A 13,741-nucleotide genomic window follows, 5' to 3' on the forward strand; every position below is an offset into this window, starting at 1 on the left:
CATAATACTTGGCATTGTGTGTTACAATATATACAAACATGGTCCCGGGATGCACAGTTTCTAAACCTAGGCATTTTCCTGGAAAGATTTTATTCCTGAGATACAAGTAATGAATGTTTCAAGAGTTTATCCTACCTTTCAGCTAGGTATGTATATCCCAGACATAAACTTTCTTGTAAAAATAATTCAGGAATGGTACAACAGAAAAAGAAAGTCTGTATTCAAGTCTCTAAGCAAGTTTTCTTCCAGTGACTGGAGATTAGTTACCAGCTTGGCTTTCTCCAGGAATTGAAGACAATTAGGTGCCTCTCATCAAACACATTTTCAGAATACAAACACATCATGTTTATATTTCAAGATTTTCAGAAAGTCTTGAAATGCACTTAAAAAACAGCCACCAGGCTAAATCTTTGAAAGGCATTTTGTTTTTAATCAAAGGCAATGTGATGCTTGTCATACTGAGTGCATTTTGGGTATTAACAGTATCATGAAGTTTTGTAAAAAGGTCTCCATTATTTACAATAGTTCCTACTCAAGTGGTACTGCTCATTTCATCTCATTAAGCACAGCTCTTAGATTGAAACAGGGGACCAATATTATATAGCAGCTACAAAAGAAACAAACATGCATATACGTAAAAGCTTTCCAATTTAATATTATGCTTGCATTTCTGATAATGCTCCCCAGGTAGAGACCAGAAATCAGATTCAAATCAATATAGATTCATATTGGAAATAAAGAACATTGGGTATATTCTTTGAAAACAGTCATAACACCCTCTTGCCAAAACCCAGCAACACTTTATTATTTCCTCTGTAACACAGCCCCTTTTCCATGTGCAGAACAGATCACCTCCTGTTTAAATACCACAATCGTGACTACAAAATACTAGAGTCAGCCAATACTGAAAACACTTAAGTGCTGTATATGTTCATAATAAAGAACAAAAGTATGAAATCATTTCCAAAACAGATTGTGCTCATTAGCTCCAGGACAGCAGAGACTTGCACAATGACAGTCTTATCTTGATCTTGTGCTTCAGTTTGTGACAGCCTGTTTTGCTCAGGAGACAACTTCCACACCTGCCTCATCACTTACCTGGCATAAGAGAAGACAGACTACTTTCTAAAAGATATATAAACACCCTAATATATCATGTCAGTGTCAACAAGAATGGCAATGAGTACTCCTTCCATTCTAATGACCTTGTTCCAGGTGCATTTAATTCTCCATTTCTTTTTCCATTTTATTATTATTTTTAAATTGAATTCATAGACAAGCATGTGAGGCAGATGATAACAGTACTTTACCTCATGTGTGGTGGTGGTGTACTGAGGTCCACGTCCCACTCCAGAACTTCTCCTTAGGAACTGAAAGAGAATGAAATGAATGTGGATATCAAAGTAAATGGAGTCTCTGGAAAGTGGAAGAGGCCAGATGGGAGATGTTCATACATGTTCATTATCATATAAAGACATACAGCAGAAGGGAACCAGGGGAACCTTCCTCAAGCATCAAAAGCGCATTGTAAAATAAACTGTGACAAACTGCATACAGTCTAGAAATCTGAATTTAGTTTCAACTGCTGGTACACAGCAGCCTTAGCAAAACAATTTTCTTTGCTTCCTGTCTGTAGTGGATGTCTCCCTCATTCTGCACTGTGTCTTGGCTATTCACTATGTAAATTCCTTGCAGCCAAGACTTTTGGTCTTCCTTGTACAGAGTTCAGCATAATGAGGCCCTGATACCGACTAAACTCTTTTGGTGTTATTTATAATACCAATATATAAAAATTAGCTGATTTCTATTTGCAGTTCCACCACTGACTTTCGAAGAAATTCTGCAACTTCAGTGAAGGTCTATGCAATTCAGCTTAAGATTTAGTAACCAATTGGAGTAATGCTTTACAAATCATTCTGAGATATGGTAATACTTCAGATGTACAGAATACTTTTAGTCCCTACAGTGAGTGAAGCATGTCCAGAGCAACATTAGTAGTAGCAGCATTTCTAGCATTAGTTGAATAAAATATTAACAAGTCAGGATTGTATCTGGAAATTTGATGCCTTCAGGATACTTTCAATATTCAATGACATACTACTTTTGCCAACGCCTATAAATGGAAGGAGTGCTGATGAACGACATTTCACTCACTCTTCTTGCTGTTCAATTAGATGTGGCTGATACATTAAGTGGTTTTCAGTAAGAACATAAGGGACCAGCAGGAATAGCAGTAATCAATAATGCAATAGCACAGTGGTTGATAATGAAAAGGCAGCAGTTACCAGTGGATAGCACTGTGCTCTCTGCGACACAGCTCTTCTCTCAGGTTCAGTGCTGGCGGTGGTGGTATCTCTTCCACATCCCAGCTAGTTATAGAGTGCTAGTAGAGTGCTAGTGCACTCTAACACAAGGACATGTCTGAAAGCCTTTTATGCTTTTCCTCACTGCTTCTCAGGCACTGTTCACTTGCAAAACTAACTTGAACATTCAGACATTAGACATGCTCACCATGTGCCCCAGAAACTTCAGAGCAAGACATCACTCCAGAGTACAATTAGGTTCAAACACATGATTACAGTAACCCAAGTACAATTCTATCAAAGCCTAAAGAAAAAAAACAAAACAACACAACTGTGAATAGAAGACAACTTCTTGCTGAAAAGCAAATCTGTTTCAAACAAAAAGCTTTACCGGTGTAAAGGCTCTTCAGACAAGTGATACATCCTTTCACGTCCCAAAGCCCTGTTGTTTCTTTGTGTGTGTGCATGTATGCGTGTGTGTGTCTGTCTGCCTGTTTTTTTTCACAAGTGTCTTCTTCTGCCAGCCATTCTTACGCCACCATTTTCTGGAGCTGCAGTCCTCCCTCTCCTTCAGATCTCCTTGTGCTGGCTGCAGCCCAGGTCCCAGAGTAAAGAATGTGCAGGAATCCTATTCACAACAAAAGGCTGACATTCTGCCCAACACTGATGCCAGCTGACTGGCCTCAATATCTGAACACTAAGCTAAAAAAGACCCGTAATTATGCAAAATCTTGATGCCAGCAGAAACTCTGAGGATGTGAAGAAAGTACCTGAAAGTACCACGTGGAAGCACCAGCACATACCCTGGTAGTGAACAAAGATTCCAGCCGCCATTACCAAGGAGATTTTGGGGGTTGTATGAGAAAATATCCAGCTGGAGCAGTAGTTCAGTACTTCTAGCAGTACCTAAGCTAGAAATGATGACAAAACAGACAGCCCTCTTCAAGGCTGTGAAGACAGCATAGCATCTGCCATCCTCATGTGCCACATCTTTTCATTGCTGTTGGTGCAATTGGTTGCCTGTGTTCGAGTTTTGCCTTTCAGAACACAGTCTAGTGATAAAAAATAGCTTCCTCCTTGCCCTTTGTTCTTCTGTGTTTTGTTAGATAAAACAGTTCAGTGCCTGTTATAAGAACGCCAACTTCTCCTACTTATCCTCCTCTTCTGTTGATCACTTTTCATTTATATGTTTCTAACAAGAAGGAATTCAGCACCTGTTCTGTGCAACATCAAATTCACAGAATGTTCTTTCTCCACTTCCATAATTGCTTTAAAGGTCCTGGTACCAGCAGACTGCTCCGTGGTACATTGAATAACCTTACTTCACAAAATAATTATACCATTTAAGTAACAATGCAGAATTATACTGAATTTCTGGTCCAATCTACATGATATCTGGCAGTAGGCAGTGTGTAAGGCACCCCTGAACATGAAACAAGAAGTAGAACGGGTCAAATAAGCATCAGCATAGGGAGTGTTAAGATAAGGAGCCTTAAACTTAAAACTGGAAGATCTAGTAATCTTAACAGAGGCTAAGGATTAAGATCAGTGCTTTTACAAGAAGATGAATTATACTTTGAGAACGAGGGAATATATCAGAATGAAAAGTCTGCTTCACAAGAGCAATTTAGCAAATGCAATTTCAGCTATGACTGTAAAAATGATGAACTTGACATGCTGGTAAATGTCAGTTACTTGAAGCACATTACTCATTTTATGTACAATAGCATTGTCTTAGTACTCTGCTTAGAGTAGATGAAAACAACAGTCTACTTGCTCTATAATTCTATAGCTGTAGGTACATGACCCATTAGCAATCACATTTTTTCTACCAATAGTTCACAACATCCCCTGAAATTACCATCTAAATGGAAAATAGTACTGATTTTCTACAGATGTTTTCAGTTTCTTCAGGGAAAAAAAAAAAAAAAAAGAAAAAAAAGATAGCAGCTAAGAGTTTGTTTTCTTGCAAACAGAAACATGCACTGTTATTTTTTATGCTAGCATATTAAGTGGGGAATCGGTAAAGTCATTAAGACTGGTATCGTATTTTGTGTGTTAGCAAAAATTGCTGGAAAAATACACACTTTCTAGTATAAAGGAGATCTGAGTAAAATGAGGGTTTTTTATAATGTTTCCTATGAGAGCAGCAGTTGCTATCACAACAAACAAAATTTATATCAGGTGCTTGCTAACTGCTTATAAAAAGAAATAAAAAGCACTTTGGGACTGCTCACGTGACAGGTTTGCTCCTGATGCACTGTAACTTATATTCTGTGTCTACTGGCAATTTTCAGGCTGCGATCCTTTTAAAATATTTTCCAGTTGTCTTGTTGCAAAAACCAGCCATTTGATGTAACAGTATCAACATGAAGCATGTCCTGACTTAGATCACAGCTAGCCATGCATGAGGTGAGCAAGATCTTTCTAGTTTTCCCCAGCCACCACCTATAATCTGTGTCCTTGCACTGCTGATGTTGTATCCCCAGTGTTTCTACAGACTCAGAGGAACAAAGCCAAGGTGAAGGGATGTCTCTGTTTATCCTGAAGACACAAGTGGGCATCAGTCATGTTTAGTCAGCTTGGGTGTGTATAAACTAAAGAAGAAATAAAGGGTTAGGCCAGGGACAGTCTGGGCATGTAGATAAAAATCAAAGAGGTTCAAATCTTTGAGTTCCAGAAAATATGAGAAAGGCTGTCAAATGTATGAAGTAATGATATGCATGAGATTTGGGGGTGCTTAGTTTTCTTCTGCAGGATGTGATGTCTGCTTCCTCTTCTCCAGTATGCACCACTCCATTATTTCCAGCCTCATGTGCAATTTTTTTCTGGATGCAATTAGTGCTGAGCAAACGGACAGATGTTGCCAATTTGGGTGGATTTGTTACAAGAAATGTCTTAAATCCCCTCACAGTCTGAGCATTACATTAGAGGTTCAGCTTTCAAGGAAGCCTGAAGAATAGGCGGTGTACCTTTCTCCACCAGATCCGACAAGGTTTGAGCTTGGTAGAGTGGTTCTGGGCAGGTCTTTGATTCCCTAACACCTCCACAAAGCCATTGCAGCCTTTAGCATCGCTAGGTCTATAAAGCATACCTATTTCTTGATAGCTAAGGAAAGCAAAGCCACAAGAAGCTGTCGTGTTTGAAGAAATGTAAAAGAGATAAACAATACACAGTGGCAGTAGCAACAGATCATCCACTCATCTGCTCTGTCAGCTCAAGGCTAGATAACAAGTTTACACACAGTAACTGCTTGCAAATACACCCTGCAACTATCACTGCAGGCTGTCCTTCCTGCCCTGGCAGAATATGAGGAAGCAGGAAAGTAAGCAGAGACACTCCTGGGCATAATTAGTTGGTTATATTTTCTGTGGAAAGCATAAAATACAGCAATCGCTTGCGATGGAAACCTTGAAGTATAGAGAGTCAATTGCAGAAAAAAATGGTTTTAATTACAGTAGTAAATGGTATTATCAAGTGATATGCTAGACAGGGGAAAGGGAAAGCCTTCCTACAAAGATGCTTTGTTTCTTCAATTATTTGAGAGCATAATGACCATTATGCTGATATTAAGTTATTTGCTATGTCCTAATTATCTGTCTGCAGCAACTCAGTGGAAGAAACAGGCAAAAGGGTAGCAAAATAGATGTTTCTCATCCTAACACCAATGTTGTCTTGGCAGCTATGGCCAACAGGAGCAAAATTTGTGTGGCTTAATGTAAGTGCTGACCTGTGAAATTCCTGTGTCTAAGCTAGTCACCCAGGTTCCTTTTATAGCCACCAGAGAGAAAAGCAGAACTTCACTGCAAAATGCACCTCAACTGATGGTAGAAAACAAATTATTTTTTCTCTGTAAAGAAGACTAGAATGACGTGCTAAGACACAGGTACCACATTTCTACACCTAAAATCAGGACTCAAAGGATCCTGACCAGTGAGAGAAAAAAGATAGTCAAGGCTGCTTATTCATCACACCTTAAAGCCACTAGATTTCTATTCTGAAAGAGCTTGTAATACAACCAGAGGCTACGACTTCCCTCTGCTGGACAAGCACCTAAACCACAGTTTCAGACTCTCACTGGCCTCATGCCAGCTAATTGAATTATGTGTCCTCTGTTTGTGGCACAGCTGCAACCAAAGAGCCAGGTTATAACATCATACCAAAACTTGGTAGTAAGAGAGGAGGGGAACCTCTGATTTCTTCAGAAAGATGTCGGTGTCAGATCAGATCTTTCTGCTCCTACATGGAAGATTATTATGCAGGAGACTGACAATAAGTAGTGACTTCAAGCAGAAGGCTGAACCTGGATGAGAATTTTGAGAAGGGAGGCACAGCTGCTCATCTGTAAGTAAGCTGCTCCCCTTGAGTACTGGAAAGCCACAGCGAGGTCTCTGTGCCTGAATACAGTGTAAGAGAACAGCTTGTCTTTATTAAACTAAATACACAGCACATGTTTACTGCTGGAAGGCAGATGTGCAGAAGTCAGGGGACACAAGATGGAGACATGCTAAGCTATGCTGACTTCTCCCAGTCTGTGCTTTCGCTCCAGGGTCTTTCTTTTTAATAGGATTCCATCGCTCACTGAGAACACAGGACGACACTTCGTTATTCAGAGTTTCATCTACAGAACGGGGAATAAAACAAACAACCAAATATCCAGTTTGTATTTCAGACACCTGACAATATCTTCCCATTATTAATAGACAGACTGTACTGCAATTATAGATTTATGAAGCTTAGAAATGAAACCACCAAAAATCAATCTAATCACTAGCGGCGGTACTTCAGGAGGGACTCTGACCACCCGAGCCCACCGCACACCTCCAGGCACCCCACGACGCCCCTCAGGCGCCACCGAAGCTCGCCTTAACGCGCAGGCGCAGTAGCACTGCTCCGCCCCCACCCGCCTCTCTACGGAAGGAGCCACGTGCTGCCAAGGGGAGGGACAGCCAGACCCCCCTCAGCACGCTGCACTTGGTACAGCCCGCTCGCCCCTCTCTTCCGCGAGCCGTTTGAAACCCAGTCCCGCCGCGGCGCCGCGCGTGCGCAGTGGCCAGAGAAGGCTCTTCCCGCCCTCCTGCAGGGACCGTGCGGCTGCGCGGCGGGCGAAACGTCATCGGCGCACGACGGAAGCGCTTCCGGAAGTAGTTCTGCGAGCGGTACCGGAAGTAGTTCTCCGAGCGGTGCCGGGAACGTTGCTGCCGGTGCGAGGTGAAGCGCGGGAGCCGCCGCCATGACGTCGGCCCTGGAAAACTACATCAACCGTATCCTTCTGCCGAGCGGGCGATCTCGGGGCGGAGGGGAGGCGCCTTTCTTCTGCAAGGGGCGAGGCTGGGTGCGGGTTGGCGGTAACATGCTGCCGTGGCTTATCGCGCTGCTCGGTTCTGTCGTGGTTCATGACAGACAGAATGGGGGGTCAGAGAGGGCCCCCAGTGCTGCCCGCTTGTTTGTTACTTGTAACAAACTGTGGTGAGGGCTGTGGTGAGGAGCGGGATCCGCGATGGACCTGGCCCCTCACAGGGTGCATAGCGGGTGTTCAGCTGCCAGCTTCATGTCACTCCCTCAAAAGCCATGTGCTGGTGTTCTTAGGATCTTTCTCTTGCAGGGTTTTTCTTGTTTCTTTGTTTTTCCTGTTACTTTCAGTTTTATTCACAAACAATAAAGTGTTAAGCCAACATCACTGATAATAATGAATGGTAATAATAAGACTGGGAAAATCAGAGCTTCAGAAAGAAGGGTGTGCAGTGTCACAGTCAGGATCTGCGCTGCTGCACTGTTTTTAAGCTCCTAGCCTGATATGGCTGTCCATCTCATTAATAAAACTGTTTTCATTCCTGTTCTGAGCTAGAGCAGTTAGTAATGGGAAGGGAGTTGAAATCTACACTGTAGTTTGCTTTTGTAGTGTTCATGTTTGTATGCAGCTGTGCATGTCTGGGGGAAGTGAAACTTTAAAGCAGGTTGTCAAGACTTGTTGTCAGATGTTCATATTAAATGTAGAGGGGTGTTGTTTTTTGTTTTTAAAGGCCTCTGGTAGGCTTTTCTGACTTTTTTGATCTTATTACACATAGATGTTACAGAAAATGTTAATGATTCTGTTTCATATATCTCTGAATGCTTCCTTAATGAACTCTTGTCAGGTACTGTTGCAGTGATAACTTCTGATGGAAGAATGATTGTGGTGAGACATTTATTTTCAGGGGGAAAGCAGGGCCTCAAGACACCTAGCATTTTCTTGGGAGAACAGACAATTTCACAACGAAAGCCTTCCTTCTCTTGCCCTTCCCCAGCTTTTATAGCTGAGTGTAACATCACTTGGTGTGGGATACACCGTGTTCACTTTGGTTCAGTGCTGTGTTCCCTCCTGTGCCTTGCTGCCCCTGGCCTGCTGGCTTTTGGTGGCTTGTGTGCTGCCTTGGTGTGATGCTGGTGCTGCTCAGCTACAGCCAGAGCACTGAGGTGATATCAGCACTGTCACAGATCCAGGTGCAGTGCACAGCCCTGTGTGGACTTCTGTGAGGAAGGTTAAGTCCAACCCAGCCGCACTCAGTAAAATGACATTAAATTTCATAATCTGTTAAATGATACAAATCAGTTTTTATAATTTTTCCAAACTCTTGTTAAAGCAACACAGAAATTCTTCCTTTTGTGTGTCTTCCATTTTTGTTGAGTAGTGTGGTGGAACCAAGATAACCTCTTTTAAAGAGGTGCTACTTAAAATTGCATGTTAAAAATTGTTTCAGTGCTGTTTAACATGTAAGAATCTAAGTTTTCTGTTCCTTGACTTTATTTTTAACACTGGATTTCTGGGGGTTTTGGGGTTGTGGATGCCCCATCCCTGGAGGCATTCAAGGCCAGGCTGGATGGGGCTCTGGGCAGCCTGGTCTGGTGGTTGGCAACCCTGCACATAGCAGGGGGGTTGAAACTAGATGATGATTGTGGTCCTTTTCAACCCAGGCCATTCTGTGATTCTATGAAATTTCCATACAAGGAAGACTACAATCTGTAAAATCAGTTGTCTAGAGGACCTAAATAAAATTTTTATCTCTTATTCTAAATAATGTAGCTGTTAGTATGAACACTCAGGAGTAAATATAGATACTTGCTTAAGTAGATTACCATTTTCAAACATTTCTTCTCCAGCAGTTTGTGTTTAAGACTAACATTAAAAACTAAATAGAGCATCTGTTCTCTAGTGTCTTAATATTGCCACTTTGCTGTTTAAGATATCTGTGAGAGCAGAGATGTAAATTTAAAAGGCAGTTGGAGAACTTTATTTTTGTATGCTTATTTTTTTCCCCTCAGGGAACCCTCAAAGGTTTCGATCAGACCATTAACTTGATTTTGGACGAAAGCCATGAAAGAGTGTTCAGTTCTTCACAAGGAGTTGAGCAAGTAGTGCTGGGATTATACATTGTAAGAGGTGATAATGTGTAAGTAGAGCATTTTTTTTTATTTTTGTTTAAACCAATAAAAAAGTTCAGTGTGTGCATATGTATATATATATATATATATATATATATATATATATATATATATATATTTACTTGCCTATGCAGTCATGTGTCTTACATCTTTCTATCTGTGGATAGCCCTGATAGAGCCATCAAAGCTGAGGCATATGAAGCAGCAAATAGCAGTGCTTCAGTTGCAAAAGTGATTGCATTGTAATGTTAAGATATTGTTGGTTAAGAATATCTGAGTTGTAAATTAACCAGGTCACCAGTGATAGCAATGTGAGGAAAGGGTCAGTATGAAGCTCAGCATTTTTCTTTTTTAAGTCTAGGCATTGTGCAGATGTACTTTATTCCAGTCTGTGTATGGCAGAGTCTATTAACAGAAAAAGAGAAAACAGTGAACATATGATAAGGCAGGTCTTGCACACCACGAATTAGCAAAGTAGACAAAGTTAACTTTTAATAGGATTGATTTAGGGACGCTATGGGAGAATTAAGATGAGCTTTGAGGGGAAAGGGAATGCTTCATATTTTAAAAAATGCTCAGAGTTTCAGGCTTGACAATGCAGCAACTGGTAGCTAAAGCTGATGTAGCAGCAGATGGAGGGGGAAGTTGACATTTGATGTCAAGTGCCACAATACAGTGAGCAGAAAAGCTCATTGAATGCAGAGAAATGCAGAGTTGATGTGTCAAAGAGATGAGGAGGCCACAAGAGCAGTGGAAAGAAGCTCCGGTATATGGGCCTGCAGCAGCATTCTAAAAACAGATTTATTTATTTATTTATCTATTTATTTATTTATTTATTTCTGGTCATGCCCAGCTTAGGTAAGAATTTTCATTTTTAATTCCAAGGAATATTCACAGGAAATTCTGGGACTGAGATTTGTATCTAGATGTGTTTATCCAGTGTCATTGAGAAAACATTATTTTGGAAGGTCCTCATCACTTTTTACCCTTATTATAAAAAAAGCTCAGGGAGGGAAGGTTTAAGTTGGATGTCAGGGGGAAGTTCTTTACAGAGAGAGTGGTGAGGTGCTGGAACAGGCTGCCCAGAGAGGCTGTGGATGCCCTGTCCCTGGAGGTGTTCAAGGCCAGGTTGGATGGGGCCCTGGGCAGCCTGGTCTAGTATTCAATGTGGAGGTTGGTGGCCCTGCATGTGGCAGGGGGGTTGGAACCAGGTGATCCATGGAGTCCCTTCCAACTCAACTCAAGCTGTTCAGTGATTCTATGAAAAAACATTAAAAAAAAAAAAAATAAAAAATTGACAAACAAACCAAGGTAGCAAAGAGGCCAGATCTTTCTTCTTCCTACTTGATTTTTTGTTTCACCATATCAGGCTGCCACGCTATTCAAATATATTCAATGCTTTCTTTTGTAGGAAAAAAAAAAAAAAAGTATATTTTTTGTATGCTTAACACGTTCAGAAATATATTCATTAGAAGGAATATTTCTGTATTCCTGCAAATATTAACACACTGATGTTTGCTGTCTGTATAAAGGAGGAGAGTGGAACTTTAGCTTCAAAAAAGGAGACTCTGAGAAGGTGGGGAAGCTACTGAAAAATAAACAGTCAAGGGATAAAATGTTTTCAGGCATTCCAGTGTGGTTAAAGGTACATCGTAGAAGCTTGCAGTGAGTATGCACCATCAGTCAGAAAAACTCAGTGTATTTCAAAAGCGAGTGAAGATTGTTAGAGGGAGGACTATTGAACTGGGAAAAATAAGAAATATGTTTATGGCAGGTAGTTACGTGTTTTTAAAAAAAACAAACACAACTTTATTAAAGATTGTGAACAAAAACTACTTTAAAAACGAACATCTTAAATGCGTATCTGTTTTCTCTACTTTAGAAGCAAAAACTATGTAGCAGGCATCAAAGGTGACAGATTTTATTTCTTTTATGTCTGTGAGAATGAGAGCTGATGAAAAATCTGTATTTGTTGACATGACATTTATGCTCTGATACAACCAGTTTTTAATCCAAGGAAATGTTTTAAATTGAAAAGTTGTTTTGAAAAAAGCTGTTAACTGTGACATTGATCCAGGATCAGGTTTTCTTCATCCAAGAATTCTAAAGGGATTCAAATATGAAATTAGCATTCATGCTGTTGATACTTGAACATTCAGCTGATGTAAGCAGTTTAAGTTTGTGTTGTCAGAGTTGTTGGCATAGTGAAGGTAAGTCAGTGGTGGAATGAAGAAAGCTGCTTGGCATTCTGATCTAGTAGTCATCATGGGAATTTTGATACCTTTTGGAGATGTCTTACTCCTGAACTCAGTCTCATCCTGTCTCTGGCTAGTTCTTTGTAAACACTGATTCATCAGGAAGGAAAAAATATTAGGGATTATTAGAAAGAATAATAGAACAGCAGGCACCATTGTGCCATTGCATAAATAGCTGGTATGCCATGACCTTCAGAGGGCTGCAGTAGGAAAATGCACAATGAGCAGAAGTCAGAATAAGCAGAGGTATGAAATGTTATTCGTCACGGAAAATCTGAACAGACAAAGGCTTTTCAGTGTGCAAAAGGCACAGCTACAGAGGCAGCTGATTGCTGAAATGATATAATGAGGTGGGAGATTACTATGAAAGTTTGGCATTTAAGTGCTAGAGCTCTAGAATTAAATTTAAACAATAAAAACCAAGTCTTCCCTTTCCAGGATTTTAACAAATGATAACTTGTTTTTTATTACAGCGCTGTCATCGGTGAGATCGATGAAGAGACAGATTCAGCTCTTGACTTAGGGAATATTCGAGCAGAACCCTTAAATTCAGTTGTGCATTGAAAAGAAGAGAATGCACAGGGACTTTGTAAATCTTTGGTTGTACAGACCTATTTAACAATGTTCAACAGTTTTTACAAATTGTGCGTAACTTGTTTAATCACCAGTTTTTTTTATTATGAATATGTTGTAGTTTCACATGTAAATTAAAGTTTCTACATTTTACTATGTATGTTTTTGTTGAATTTACTTTGGAGATTTCACGCTGTGTAACTTCACTACAAAATGTACATTGGGAAATTGAAGCGATATCAGGAAAGGGGGCTCTGGTATAGAGATCAAAGAAGGTAATGCATCTCTGCTCACAGGCTGATGTAAAAGTAGGTGCTAAAGCATTCCTGGGGAAGGTGAGAAAGGTGATTTCAGCCTCCTTTTCAGAAAAGACCGCTGACAAAAACTGGCCGCACAAAGCCCAAATAGGCTGATAGGCTGTGTGTTGCTGAACTGAATCTTCTTCAGTGAGGCAGGCAAAGGATTGCCTGCTCACAGGTCTGGTTAGGATTGTAGACAGCAACTCAGTGCTGCCAGGAGGGAGCCTAGTGAGAAGCAAAGTTTGGTTACCCGCGCACGCAGACAGCAGCAGTGTTAAGATTATTTTTTACTTTTGGCTTGCATTCAAATTTTGTTTCTGTTTCAACACCAGATTTTATTTCCATTCGATGCTCTTGGTTTTGGTCTGGATTTGACCAAAGTGTGTGCTGGGTACACTGGTGAAGAAATCAAAGGCAGGAGAACTGATCAGAATGGGGTTCTTTAAATCAAACCTAAGGCCTGCTACCCTTCAAAAAGTACAAAGATGAAATTGCAGCCTAATAAAATTAGGCTCTACAATGGATTGCTAGGTCCTTGCAAGGGCGTGGTGCAGAAGAAGCACTCAAAAAAACTGTATTAGATGCAGGAAGTTGAATGTAACCAGTCTGATACAGCATTTGTATTCGATCAAACCTGTGCTTCAAGTAAGCTATGCATATGTCACCAGTGAAAGTTAATGATTTCTTGAAAAATTGTGATGAAGTGGATCAGTAGCAGAAGTAAATGGGATTGAAAGCAAAGAATGGATATCGAAATATGGCCTTACAGTTCTTAAAAATGCTAGAGAAGTCCCCAAAAGATGAGGAGGCTGAAAATTCAAGGGTGATGTTTATGTGTATGTCAACTAGATAAAATTACATGAAAACTACATAGCTAGCCAAGAAAGAA

The 13,741-nt window shown here is 40.5% G+C and overlaps 1 protein-coding gene across 1 annotated transcript; it reads left to right on the forward strand.

Annotated features, from left to right (window-relative positions):
- Window positions 1–7,536: 7,536 nt before the first annotated feature.
- LSM8 (LSM8 homolog, U6 small nuclear RNA associated) lies at window positions 7,537–12,544 on the forward strand (the record flags this gene model as incomplete). The annotated part of the gene is made up of 4 exons (XM_079543459.1): window positions 7,537–7,567; window positions 8,441–8,481; window positions 9,606–9,733; window positions 12,454–12,544. 4 exons carry the CDS (start codon window positions 7,537–7,539, stop codon window positions 12,542–12,544), a joined length of 291 nt encoding a protein of 96 aa, XP_079399585.1.
- Window positions 12,545–13,741: the final 1,197 nt, after the last annotated feature.

Source organism: Tetrao urogallus (assembly GCF_951394365.1).
Source record: "Tetrao urogallus genome assembly, chromosome: 1".
NCBI classification, from domain to species: domain Eukaryota; kingdom Metazoa; phylum Chordata; class Aves; order Galliformes; family Phasianidae; genus Tetrao; species Tetrao urogallus.